Source organism: Podospora anserina, chromosome 3 (assembly GCF_000226545.1).
Source record: "Podospora anserina S mat+ genomic DNA chromosome 3, supercontig 2".
Lineage (NCBI taxonomy): Eukaryota > Fungi > Ascomycota > Sordariomycetes > Sordariales > Podosporaceae > Podospora > Podospora anserina.
In genome coordinates, this window is record NW_001914856.1 from 678,629 (window position 1) to 692,174 (window position 13,546).

The 13,546-nt window shown below is 53.7% G+C and overlaps 3 protein-coding genes across 3 annotated transcripts; 1 reads left to right on the top strand and 2 right to left on the bottom strand.

Annotated features, from left to right (window-relative positions):
* Positions 1 to 330: 330 nt before the first annotated feature.
* Positions 331 to 1,334, bottom strand: PODANS_3_3740 (uncharacterized protein; the record flags this gene model as incomplete). Its single annotated transcript, XM_001909124.1, has 2 exons — positions 331 to 1,026; positions 1,080 to 1,334. The coding sequence occupies 2 exons, from the start codon at positions 1,332 to 1,334 to the stop codon at positions 331 to 333; spliced, it is 951 nt and encodes a 316-aa protein (XP_001909159.1).
* Positions 1,335 to 2,963: 1,629 nt separating this feature from the next.
* Positions 2,964 to 6,216, bottom strand: PODANS_3_3750 (uncharacterized protein; the record flags this gene model as incomplete). The annotated part of the gene is made up of 3 exons (XM_001909125.1): positions 2,964 to 4,869; positions 4,924 to 5,808; positions 5,879 to 6,216. 3 exons carry the CDS (start codon positions 6,214 to 6,216, stop codon positions 2,964 to 2,966), a joined length of 3,129 nt encoding a protein of 1,042 aa, XP_001909160.1.
* Positions 6,217 to 11,704: 5,488 nt separating this feature from the next.
* PODANS_3_3760 (uncharacterized protein) lies at positions 11,705 to 12,251 on the top strand (the record flags this gene model as incomplete). Its single annotated transcript, XM_001909126.1, has 2 exons — positions 11,705 to 11,755; positions 11,913 to 12,251. The coding sequence occupies 2 exons, from the start codon at positions 11,705 to 11,707 to the stop codon at positions 12,249 to 12,251; spliced, it is 390 nt and encodes a 129-aa protein (XP_001909161.1).
* Positions 12,252 to 13,546: the final 1,295 nt, after the last annotated feature.

A 13,546-nucleotide genomic window follows, 5' to 3' on the forward strand; every position in this document is an offset into this window, starting at 1 on the left:
TCCCACTTTTTTTTTCTTTTGTTGGTCTGGAAAAATTTACTTTACTAAAACCCAAGTGGAGTCGTTCCGCTCGAATGTTCAATACTAGTCCAGGGATTAGTTCAGGGGTCAACCTCCATTATTGACAAAGAGTTGGGTCTGATAAAATGGGATAGGTTTTAATGGAATCCGATCTGATGCGATTAACGAACCGTCTTAAATGCCCTCCGTCCCGCCGATGGTCAAATGTCACAGCCGGTGAAGGGGGAGTTGATCCACTAGTCCAAATTCAGGCGGGTTGGTTGGGGTCCACAGCCGCACACTATAGATTGTAGCACTCAATAAAAAGTATCACGTGGCAGGCTTATGCGACTGCTTGCGCTTAAGTGCATCCCCCTCGGGCGTATAAAACGGTCCCCAACCCGTCTCCTCCCTCTTATACTCCCGAATATCATACACTTTCGCACAAGCAGTCGCATAAGCCCTCTCAGGCAAACTCCACTTCTTCAGCGAGCTCCCGCTCGTGACATCCCTCAGCAAGTCCTGAATCCCCAACAAACAATGCAAATGCGCACTCATCCGCCTCCTCTCCCTCTCCTCCTCGTCCACCACCTCCCCCAACGACCTCCTCACCGTCTTCGGGCTGATGACAGGAAAAGGTCGCTGAGGGTGCTTCGGAATCCTCTTAAAAATCGTCGACTGGTAAAAAAACCCTTGAAGAACCCCATTCCAATTCTCATCAAACGCCGACCTTGGCGCCTCCTCCAGCACCCGGGCCAGATACTCACAAGTCGCCGATCGATGGTACGTCTCCGCATTCACCAACCTCGACGGACCCTCAAGCCCTTGCTCAAGAAGAGGGATATGACTCAGCAGTCTGGTTATAGTCCGATGAACAAACGGCAGCTCCCGCATAGCCAACTCATTGGTCTTCGTAAAGTCCCCATCATCAGGAATAAGCCACCCCGCAGAAACAACCTGCTCCAGATGAAGCAGATCCCTCACTTCCTGAACGAAATCAATGCCCGTCGCCGAGGCTGGTTTGTCCTATCCCTCATATCAGCAACCATCCCCCTTTTCCCCAACACTAATTCACTTACCAAAATCCTGCAATAAACATCCCTACAAAGCGGGCTATTCCCCTCGACAAAATCCCTAAACCCTTTACAAACCCGTGGCAAGTTCCCCAAGTCCTTCGGGTCAAGAAGGGAGAGTATCCCGTGGAATATCTCGGGCGGGAGGCTCAAAATGCCCACCATCTCGTTGTCGGTTGTTGTCGTGCTAGATGAAGAGTAGGAGGAGGTGGTGGGGCGGCAAGTCGGGAGGTGACTTGCGGTTGAGGATGTTGATGTCATGAACCGACACACACGCACACACACACACACACACACACTCCAACCAAAGTTTGATGATTGGAAAAAAATGGTTGCTTTTGGGGAAAGTTGTTGGGCGATGGATGGGCTGGTGTGTTCAGTGGGTGGTGACGATTATCCGTTTGCCGCCGCCCCGGAGTGGATGTGGTGTAATGTCGGTGATAAGAGCTCCCTAACCACCGGGACCGAGCGAAGGTTACCTAACCCACGGGCATCAGTCAGCAAAGCAAGCGTCTAACGTGATGGAACTCGCTCAACCTGATCAAAACTTACATTTGATGTTGTGTTTTGTACGCAGTTGTCGATTATTGGAATCTGTGTCAGATTCTGCTTTGAATTTGATTACTGCACTGCAAAGCTGTCGAGTTGTTGCGACTTGGAATTTGTTCTCTAGGTTTGCCCCTCAGATGGTGGTGACTTGGACCCAGCTCCTCAAGCAGGGTACAAAAAAAAATGGTTTGTAATCCTCAAGAGCTACGGGCACCTACGCGGGGTTCCTTCTTGCCACTTTTTCCCTCTCGTTCCTTCCCAAAACATAAAAGGGCAGGAGCAAGCTGCCTTGTGACCAGTACCTACCAGCTGTTGGGGCAGGAGCCCGGGGAGGAGCCCCTACCCTGACCTAACTAAAGAAGCAACAGCAACCCCGCACTTTTTTTGGAGGAAGGAGCTTGGGAGCTGCCGTCTGAACTTTGGGGGACATAGGTATGGCGTCAGTTTTGTCGGGTTGGACCTAGCTTCTATACACACGGTGATGGGATATGCGGTTGACTTTTGCATGACAATCCCCCCAGAATATCATGCAAGTCCGAGTAGTGTATAACCCCCACTGCCAAGATCCAAGACATGTCGGTGTCTGTCGGTGACTTTGTCGAGTATAGGACGTGGGGGTTGAAGGTGGTGTATGTAGGTGCTGGTCCTATTTGGATCGGTACCAGGGGTTTTAGCAACGAAGGGACAGCAAGGGGGAGGGAGTGTGCATCTAATACCTTACCTATACCTCTTCATCGCCCTTGACCACAATAAGAAGCAGCAGCATGGCAAAAATGTATCATCGATTTGTTTTTCTTCTTCTTCCTCTCATGTCCAATGCTATGTGTAATCGCCCAATAAAACAGGTCATGAGCAAAAAAGAAAACAAAAAAAACCAAAAAAAAATCAACATAAAAAATAAGGGGTATAGTGTTTTAAAAAAGGAGCTCAACAAGAAGAAAAAACTCGATGTGCGTGTGAATGTTGTTTGAAGTAGTAATATGCCCCCCCCCTTCCCTCCATGTTCTCGCTTGACCTGACCACCTATGTATATGCTTTCCTCCCCGTATGCCTCCCTCCTCACCACCCTCATCAAGCCCTTTCCGTTGGGACTTTCCGTTTTAGTATGCCATGCCTCATTTTCATAATAATAGGCCCCACTCATTCCCTTCCAAGTGTCCCTCCATGTGTTTTCGCAATAACAGTATAAACCCGTCTCAAAGATCATAAACAGCCACCCCACACTCCCTCCGTCTCTGGCAAACACCTAGCAAGAAAGATGATAGGCCTCTGCGAGAAACCCCTATACAACCCCAACAAAAGCAGTTAACCTTCCCGTATGTGTGTAAATTACCACACCAGCTAATGCATCTGCCCCATGTTCAGATTAATACAATTGCTCAGCAGAGTAGCACCCTCGTGGAGCAGCTGCCACCTCGTCACCTCAAAGGTGTCCTTCAAAATCATCAGCATAGGCGTGTTGTGGCTGATCCCCTTCATAGTCTTGAGCTCCTCTGGCGACGCCGGGTTGCCATACTTGGCCAGGTACTCCCGCATCTGACGGACCTTGTCCTGCTGAGTGGTCGGCACAGGCATTTCCGGGCTGGGTCCCTCGAGAGCAAACCCATAGCACCACACCACCAGAGCGGCAAAGTAGAGAACCCAGGGCCTGTTGAGCAGGACGTCGTCGCGGGCCGAGTAAATCTCGTCGTACCGGCCGTATCCGTTGGAGCTGGGAGTCGCCACTCGATCAGGCTGGAGCACCGAGTTCAGGAACTTGAGGGCGTAGTACGTCGCGTCGCGCGCCTTTGCCGTCGGGGCCCACTCTCTCATCCGCTTCGAAGCGCTGGAAACATCCTGCTGCCCAATCGCTCGACCGAGCAATCTCTTTGCTCGCGCGTGCATCTGGCAGTCGACGATGTCCACGTGCATGGCCATGTGGGCCAGGTGGTGGAGGACGATCCGGCTCTCAAACACGACATTGGCTTCGCTGTGGTCGGGTGTGTGGAAATAGGGGTCGGCCGACGCCTCGCCGCGCTTGAACAACGTCTTGTCAAAGTCGCCCTTCCACGAGTCGAAAGCCCTCGTCAAGGTAGCCCGCCACTTGTCCCGCCCGCCGAGAGCTTGTCCGACCGGGCCGCCGAGAGAGTTGACTTGAAGATCTCTCTGGTTCATGTGCCAACTGACGCTGAGCAAGCCGGCCATCAGAATGGTGCGGCCAAACGAGTTCGTCTGCACCTCGTGGCCGCTCAGTGTCCGCTTGAGACCTTCCAAGAAGGCGACCGGTTTGTTGCCCACAGCCAAGAGCTGTGACTCGATCCTGCCCACCTCGGCACCGCTTGTGGCCTTCCACAACTTATCGTCACAAGGCAACGGCAGGCGCATCTCGTGGGCCACCATGACGGTGGAATGTCCAAACATGGTGGCGTGAATAGAGTCGATAACAAAGGCGGCAAAGGCTGCGCGCCGCGTCGACTCGCCAGCGATCCAGTGGTTCCACCACTCGCTCGGAGTGTGCGCCATACCCGATGTCGAGGAGTGTCTGGAGCCGTTGGTCTTGTCATCTCTGGGATTCGGTGGCGAATCCAAAGCGGACTTGCCGATGAGGGCTCGCCCGCGACGCATGAGAGTGATGGTGGTGGCATGGTGAATATGTGCCCTCTCGTGAAGCTCGCGGGTAGAGTACATCTTTTCGTATAGTTCGAGCAGGAGGAGCGTCTGGAAAACCCACAGCTTCGCCGGCGGCCGGCAGTTGGGATCCTGGAACATTTCCCACCTGAGATGCCACGCCAAAAAGTTGGAGAGCTGGGCACCAGCCTTGGTCACCTTCTGACCGTGAGTCTTGTCAAGACAGGCGGCACCAATCGTCATCATGGCAATCAACAGCAGATTTGGCGTCTTTTCTGGGGAGAAGGTCGGCTTATGCAAGATGGGAACCTGATCGCTAAAGTGAACCCAGTACGAGCCGATGTACGCCTGCATCATCTTGCGGCTGAGCATGTGTGAGTCGTCGTTGCGATCGCCTTCGAGGATGCCTTCGCGTTGCCGCTCGACTGGCGCCTGACCATTTTCGTGGAATCTTTCCTTGATAAACTCGAAGATCTCGGCGCTCTTCTCGTCTGAAATGACCGACTCTGGGAGGTTTTGATCCAAAAGGTTAGTGACGGACATGATCTGCTGTGGTGCTGTTGAAGGTGGGAAGTAGCCCATCTGGCTTGGATCGTTGCCGTAGTAAGGCACACTAAACTGGCTGGAGAACTCCCCATAGCTGTGAAGACAAGTCAGCACAAAATGGACCTTGAAGGCGAGTGATAAAACTTACTTGTACCCTCCCCCTTGAATCGGCACAGCCATTGGAGAACCATCCGTGTGTGCGGTGTTGAACAGGTATGCCATGAAATCCTCCGGCATGCCGACATAAGGCGACTTGTTCAACATGCTGTCGCTGCCAAACACGGGCATGGTTTGAGGCATGGCCATTTGATCGAGCAACATCATTTCACCTCCTTGTTGCTGATGCTGATCATTGTATTCGGTCGAGGTCGGTGGCGCATACGCCTGCTGCTGTTCTTCACGATCAACACCCCCGGCTGACGAAGTAGGAAACTCGGATGGCGGCAGACTGAATGGAGGGAAGTTTTGTGGTGGAACATAGGACATCCCGCCCGCTGACTGGGGAGTTCCCGATGGCTGGCTGTGGTATCCTGGCTGGTTCGAAACAGGTGATAAAACGCCGTAAGGACCAACGCTGGTCTGAATGGAAGGCCGTTGAGGACCGCCTGGAGAATGAAGTGGCTGTCGTTGAGACATGTGCCCGTAGTTGTTATGGTCGTGGTGCATGTAGTCGACGGGACCGTTGGACCCTCCGTTTGGATAGCCAGCCGGTGGCGTGTTGGCCATTGGACTGTACGGCATGCCGTCCTTTGGAGACTGAAATTGCATGGTCAAAGCCCGGCCCTTGTTGTATGCCGTGCCTGGCCTGTTGACTTCAGGAGAGGCAGAGCCCGCCGTCATAAATGGAGATCGGTTGTCTGTGATGGGTGAGGCTTGACTCATCAGCGAGTCTTTCCGGTTGAGAGCAGACCCCTTTGCCGTGTGTCGGTCCTTGTGACGATTGCAAAGATCGAGCCGGACGAAAGTCCTCTGGCAGTCACCGATGCCGCACTTGTACACTTGCTTCGGGTTATGGTTGAGCTGATGGCGGTAGCTTTTTAACAGACAAGGAGGTTAGTACAGAGACAAACTCATATTGACACTCAAGATTTAAAATCACATACAGATGCTCTGCCCTCGAGTAGCTCTTCCCGCAACCCTTCTCAGGACACTCAAACTTCTTCTCCTGGCCCTTCCGGCTTCGCCTACGTTTCCGCGCGGGGCCTTCCGAGTTGGACGAGTGAGCACCATCCCCGCCATCCTCGGCATCATCTAGATCGAGACCATCCACATCTTTGTCGTCAGATCGGCTACGTGTGCGGCCTCTCTCATGGTCTTCGTGCTCCTGTTTTATGTTTTCAGGAGGGGTGGGCTCCTGCTGAGGGGGCATGGACTGCATAGTTCGCGCCGGTGGTGCTGGAGGTTTGATTTCACTTGGCTGGGATGCGAGAACAGAAGCCATGTTCTCTCGCAGAGGTGATTTTCCAATCGGAAGACACCGGCACTGATTAGGCTGCACGGTTGAATGAGTAACTCTTGTTCAGTCACACAGATCCGGGGTAGGAATACTGGGGAAGGTCCCGAGTGAATCTCCGAAATGCCCGGCTGGCAAAGTGTGACGATGGGTGATGAATCGGGATGGTCCGCGGGACTTACAACACAGTGCGTGCGTATGTAGGTGAAGGGCCGCTCTGTGGAGTAGATATACGCTCGATAGAGGTGACACGAGGTATAGGCAGACGTGCTGTGAATCGATAGGGTGTGGTTTTTGTGGTGGTATGGACTGCTGTATATGTCGCTCAAAGACGCGCCAGAGAGGGGAAAGAGAGGTGTTCGTGGAGTTGGGGGACTCGCTCTCGACCTCACCAAGAAACCAATAGGGACGAGGCTCACGTATATCATGGCAGGCAAAGCTCAACCACGGCGGGCTAAAAGTAAAGTGAACCGGCGCCTCCCGTTCAGAACCAAAAAAAAAAAAAAAAAAAGCTGAAATTTCTTTCAAACAAAGGAGGCAAAAAACAAGAGCAAGCCCGCCAGATGCCGCTGCGCGTCGGAGAAGGCCTCTTCAGTAAAATAATGCGGTTTCCTGGTCTGTAGCATAAGATCAGCGACAAGAGCTTTTGGGAACCGATGCGGGAAAATGAACGGAACATCGCCCGCCAGCACCCAGCCAGCGGACCACTCAGCACGGGGCACACATTAGGAAAAGGGCCTGGACAACCGAAGAGCGAGCGGGGGCAGCCGGGGTACGACGTGGTATGGGGGTAGGGGTTACTGTATGTAGAGGGGGGGGGTGGCCCGAGCAGCATCAGAGCATCTGCAAGCAAGCTGGTGGACCAAGCGCTCGGGTGGAGTATCTTTGCTGGAACAGCCAGGGGGACCGGGGAGGGACGAGGGATAAAAAAAAATCTTGGGTTGCCTGCGAAGGAGGAGAGGAGCTGGTTGTCCGACCCTTTGCCCAGCCATGCCACCGAGGTCAGGTAGGTAGCTGACCAGCCTGGACTGGAAAAGCGGTCCCTTCCTACCAGCCGCGGAGCGAGGGTGGTGAGGAGACAGGAGAGAGAGGATGGTGTATCTTCATCACCTTCGTCTTGACACATGGTCCATCTCGGCAGCGCATTGTCCAGGCATATTCGGCTCCCTGCACGGGCGATATATGGTTGCGCACAGTCCAGCTGTCGTGGATGGCTGCTGGCTGGCCCGCTTCAATCTCGTCCCGAGCATCCATGCCCATATTGCCATCCGAAATGTTTTGTGGTACTCGAAGAAACCAGCTTTGGAGTCTCGGGAGTGGGGCTTGGGCTGATGGGGTCGAAGGGGGTTGAAGGGTTGCGGATAAACACTGGAGAAGAAGAAAAACGAGGATACATACCTGGCCGCGGGTAGCGCACTCAGAGAGGCAAAGTGTAGCGGGACAAGGGACTCGGACAGACAAGGCTAAAGAATAAGCAGAGTCGTAATCCGCACGGGGTTTGGTGGGAAGGACCGCGACGAAGAGGGGTCTGTCGAGGGGTCTTGTTGAGGGTTGCCGTCGTCGATGCGGTGCGATGGATGGAATAGTTGCACGGGACCTGACGTCTGCGTCTTTCCCCGGACTGCTGAGGCTGTCTGTCCAACCTTGGCCTCCCGTGGGTCAGGAAGTGGTGTTTCTGGGGAAGAGCGGGAGAAGAAGAATCAGAAGCGGCGGCAGTGTGGGGGTCTCGAGGTGATGGCCCATCCATTGGGGTTTTATAAGAAAGGGACGGCTGCCCAGAGAGGCCGTGTGCTGCCGTGGCCGAAATGGGGTCCCTGAGGACTTTCCTAGGATCCATGCCCATGCATCTGCACCTCAGTTCACGCCCATCTCACCATGTACCGGTTGATGCCACTCCTGGCTGCCACATGCCGCTAGGCACTTCGGGATGCTCATCCAGCTTTGGGTAACATGTCTTGCTGCTTTCTACTGGATTGCTAATGATGATGGTAGATCCCAGCTGCTGCCGCTGGGGAGGGCGAACCGCAACCAGATTCGGCCGTCAAGAGGTTCGTTACCAGATGTGTCTTGGGTTTGAGGACACCCTTGGACACAGCATGTCAGGGTATCCGGCACCAAGGCGCGGGGCTCTCCAACTGGCGGGGTCCCGAAAAGCCCGCTCTTTTTCTACCCAAGTACCTACTGTGAAGCTGTAGTGCTGGCAGAAGGGAATCAACCGTCGAGACGGGGACTCCACGGTGGTGTTGAAGGCGCCCAGAGGTGTGCCACATGGCCAAAGACCGGAATTTGCAACGAAAATGTTGAAAAGACAATCTACGATCCCGAGGACCTGGAAAGGGTGCGCCGCGAGTTCTCACGCCCGGCCGTCGCACGGAGATGACGGCTTCCACACAGTATTCTTGCGCGGCTGGCCTGATGCGGCGCAGACACTTGAGTGTTGGGGTGCCTCGAGGATGCTGGGTGTGAGTGGGGGAACAGCCAAGCGGTAGCCAGCCAACAGGAGACGAAAGTATTTAGCCTCCCAGGTTGGTGTGTGAAGCAAGACCCTCCAGGGCTACTCGCAGGCTGCGGAGGTCATGCTCTTTACTCACACTTGGAGGTCACTCACAGTCAGAGGTAAGGGTAAACGAGACCCGCCTCTCAGAGAAAGCCGACCATTGCTCTGGACTTCTGGCACCACCCCCCTTCATCTCCTGAGCCCCGCTTTCTTGCGTTAACGGAGCGTGATGTGGCCTGGGCCTCTTCATCCCATCACAATGAGAGCGGATAAACGCCGAATTCGCTGACCGTCTCGAGTCCATGATGGCCCATGTCTTTGAAACTCTCTTTTGATAGCTCTGGGCACCCGTCGACTTTTTGATCAACGTCTTTGGAGTGAGCGCGGGAGCGTGGCGTGGGGTGAATTCTGGCAGCCAAGGGACAAGGGTCGTCCCTGGACTCCCTGCCACCCGTGGTCCGTGGATCGGTTCGTTTGCTGAAGAAAATATGGGGACCCGGGGTAGATCTGTCTGATTGGCGGAGTCTTCCCGCTATGGGGGGGCATTGGCTGGCAGCTGGCCCGCTTTTCCTTCTATCGATTATCAAACCAAAAATCATTCCGAGACATTTCATATTTCATTCTGTGAACACCGCTTCATTCTCTCCGGTCATTCTCAAAGACAATTCCTCTCTGAGAGGACTCGGTCAGCCACTAGGTTCAAACCACGCCCAATCCCGGATTCGGTGTACGTTCAACAGCTGGCACAAGGCCCACAGGGCGACCTCAGCTTCACCAACCACCACACCCACTCAGTGCCACTCAGAATCCAACATGGTTAGGTTGGGGAGCCAAGAGCCGTAGAACTCGATTTTCCCGCAAACCGAGTCTATTCTTCCCACTGGACTTGCATATGGAAAGACGCCCCATAATCTGAGGCATCAGAATGCGCACACGATCACAATCAGCGTGTCAAGAGCCATGGACAGCCAAGGGCATCCCTAGTCTCGTGTGACCCCCAACTTTTTTCCCCAGCAGCGTTCCCAAACAACTTGGAAGGCGTGGGACACATCCTAAGAAGCCACCATTTGTTTTTTTTTGTTTTTTTTGGGCTGACACACGATGCTGGTCATGTCAGGGCCCAAGGCTCTGGGCACGCGACTGTCATGATTCACCCAAATCCACACCACTGGGACAATGACTTTGCTGCGGTATTTCTGGCATCGAATATTCTTCGGCATCCCCGAGCTCCATCAGGAACACGCAACAGTGCTCATGATTTCATGATACCTACCCAGCCGAGATGGTCTGAGGTGAAGTCGCCCCCGGCAGTACCCCGCAGCTTCATAGGTAGAGCGGCTCATCGATCTGAACTGAATCTCACCAGCCACCACTCGAGTTTTGTCGTGTGCGCTAATGCGGACAAGTCGTGGGGATCGTGGTGGCCCTCGAGCAATGCCGTTGAGAAACGCGGGATGTGGGCAGCAAACCCAGGACGATCCTAGGTGGTTGTCAGCCTCGCTCAAAGTTGTAACACGAGCCCTCGAGATTCAAGTGCGAGAACAAGCATTGTCCACATCGCACCTGACCGGTTACGAGGTCAGTGATTTGCTGAAGAAGCTCCAGATGCTGTCTGGGCGGCGAAAAACCACCAAGGAAGCGCCACCGTCGTCCTAGCTGCATGCAGGTCGACCGAAAGGTGAGGATGTGGTACCTGAAGGAGGAGGTGTGTACACCCTCTTGGTGTAGTAGAAGGTCTCTTGAGAACAGCCATGCCTCGATTCTCTCAGACACCTGAGACGTAACGAGCCCACGAGTTGCTCATGCTGTGGAACTCCTGGGAAGAAGGGGGCATACACGTGCACAGCAGCATGTCAACTCGCTGCCTGCCGAGACATTCGGTATTTTACTATGTTGCCACGTAGGTGTCGACCCTCAAGCTACCTATGGACGTAGAATAGATGCCCTCTGCCAGTGGATCCCTCTGAACAGCCGAGAAGCCAAGCAGGTCGGAGATTCGCGAGTTGCGTGACCAGGAACGCGCTGCGTGATGCACGTCAAGCAGCTATCCGAACAAAACCCCTCACATCATTCTGCGACTTCAACCCCACGGCCCACCACACAGACTTTTGGGGTGCCTGCCGAACAAATAATTGCCTGGCCAGTGCCGTCGGCTTCAACCGAAGCCGGCGCTGTCGAGGTGCGACGTTGTCACTCATCCTGAGAGGCGCCGAGGGGAACGAGACAGATTCGACAAAGATGGGATGACAAGTACAAGGCAAAATAGGAAAGCCGGGAGTGCGGGCCTAGTCAGCCATCTTCCGTGCGAGCGATCCAAAGCTAAACTTCTCTGGGCCAATTGCAGCTCCGCGAACCTCTTCCATTCTCAACTCAATCTCACTCTTCCTGGAAAAACTTTCAGAGATTATACATATTTCCAACACCGCAGCCATAGCCGCTTTGGTCAATAACAACTTTACACCACTCCCTGGAGAAAGCAACAACTCCAACATTATGGATATGGATATCACGGCAGGCAACGACAAGTACTACAAAGCCAAAGCGGGGGGGGGGGTTTCCAATGACCTGGGTTAAAGTGGTAAGGTCCCCTGCTTGACTGACCAATTAGGGCCCGAGCTTGGCCGAAAGGCGCTGTGTCGTCAGAGCTCCAGGGATCCCGCGCTTTTGCCTTGCGACGCAGGGCTGGCAGGCAATCTTTTCCGTCCCAGAAAGTCCCCTCTTGTCTCCCCCATGTCCACTTCGGTCCAGCAACTGTACAGCTTCCTGTCGTTGTTTGAGCTTGGTTGACTCCTAGGATGTGAGAACTTGCCTCGGGGAATCAAAGTCTATACTCTGTACATTTCTTCTTAGGTGGCTCAGCACCCAATCCACAATATGGCGCCCGCGAAAGCCGCCCGGGGCGGTCAGGATGACTCCAAGACGGACACACCAAATACAAAGGATAAAAACGGAGGGCATTCACACCAGTCCAACGGAAAGATGCGCCGTGTCGCAAGCAATACCGGTTCCAACCTGAAAGAAGTCACCAATGTCAGCGCCACGAGTGCTCCGGCGATGGCGACAGCGGCTGGCTCGGCCACCACGACGGGTGCGGGTGCGCAAGGGGCGAACGTTCCTGGTGTAAGACTGCCTACCCCTTTCACACAATTTATTGACATTTTGCTAACTTTCTTCTTTCCAACAACAGCTCCAATGGCCTGCCTTTGATCGCGAAGTCCTCCACGCCTACCGCCGAGCCTACCGATTGAGAACACCGACCACCTTTGCCAGCGAACACCACCAATGGGTTCTCACCCAACCTGGGAGTCTAGGTCTCTACTCGCCGACGATTGCAAGACGAAAAGAACTCCGAAGACAAACGACGGATCAGCTGTCGACGGCGGTCAGGAAACACTTTAATGGTCAAGGGGCGCAAGAAAATGACATTATCGTCGAGTTTCTACACAAGATCAAGACCCGAAGACCACAAAGGCCTGTGAGGAAGCCCAGAGAGTATATACATTTACCTCCTGAGCTCGATAAATAATTTTGTGGGCACAACAAGCATGATAAGGCTATGGCTCAGCATGAGACGGGGAGGAAAGAACAGTACTCCTTTGGTCTAGTAGAGTGGGAATGCTTGGATCGGTCGGCACTACACATTATGTACGGACGGACGGATGGGTGGGATGGAATAGGACTTATGGGTAATGGGATGGAAAGGGATACCTGCGACTACTACTACTACACCGCAAGAGGGAGTTTTCGGCGTTAGGGAGAGTTTTTCTTTTCTTTTTTTTTTGGTTGGTTTTCCATTCTGTAACAGTCCTTTGCTATTATTCGGGCTTTGTTTATAAATATATACCAGGCATCATGAAAGTCTTTTTCGTGTTGTGGGTAGCCAATAGATATACCACTTTACCAAATGGTTAATGATTGCGACATTGCGATAGAGCCGAGGGACAACCACCTACCACCGACTGAGAAGAATCCCGTCGCGTGTTTTGCGTGCTGTGTGTGGGCCGGGTTTTTAATTGAGAAAAGTCGCGGGTCGCGCTCGTCGCCGCCGCTCGGACCAAGTGCCGTGGGGTGGGGTCCGTAGAAACTGGTGGTGGTTTCTACAGGTGGGCAGCGATGGTACAAACCCGCCAATAAGCGGGCTTGGAAAGGTTGCCTCAGGCTCTCATACCAGCGAAGAAGTTAGCTGCGGGTCAAAAAAGTTGTCATCTGAAGCTTGATCTGGAAGAGCAGCAACTTGAAGCATATTACCAATCCTTTTTTTCCTCAGTCTTCTTGTTTCTCTCTCTCTCTCTCTTTCTCCCCGCTTTGTTGTGTGAGGTGCTTTTATTTGACGTCACACCGAGGAAAAGTTGTAGCCAATTGAGGAAAATTTGAACAGAAGCTAGGTTTGGAGGGGTTAAGAAAGAGAGAGGGCTTCGCGATGAGTTCGAGCATACTGCTGCCCAAGGCTGCCGCGAAAACAGCTGCTATTGTTGCTCCTGTGAGGGGCGCGGTGCCGATATGTCGTCGTCAGCAGCGCATCAGATTGCCATCGGCGGGGTATAGCACCGCAGCTTCGACGAGAGCGAGACTTCCCAAGACGAGGGGAGGAGGAGTGCAGTATGTGGTTGTTCAACCTAGGGTAAGCTTTCCCCTTCTTTCCTCTTTGAACATCACCACGGTTCCTAACTGACGATATGTGCAAACAGTCCTTCCACACCACCCGCCCCCAGCTCGCAACCCCAAAGGACCCCTACGGCACCCTCGGCGTGTCCAAGTCGGCCTCCCAATCCGACATCAAAAAGGCCTACTACGGCCTCGCGAAAAAGTTCCACCCCTTCC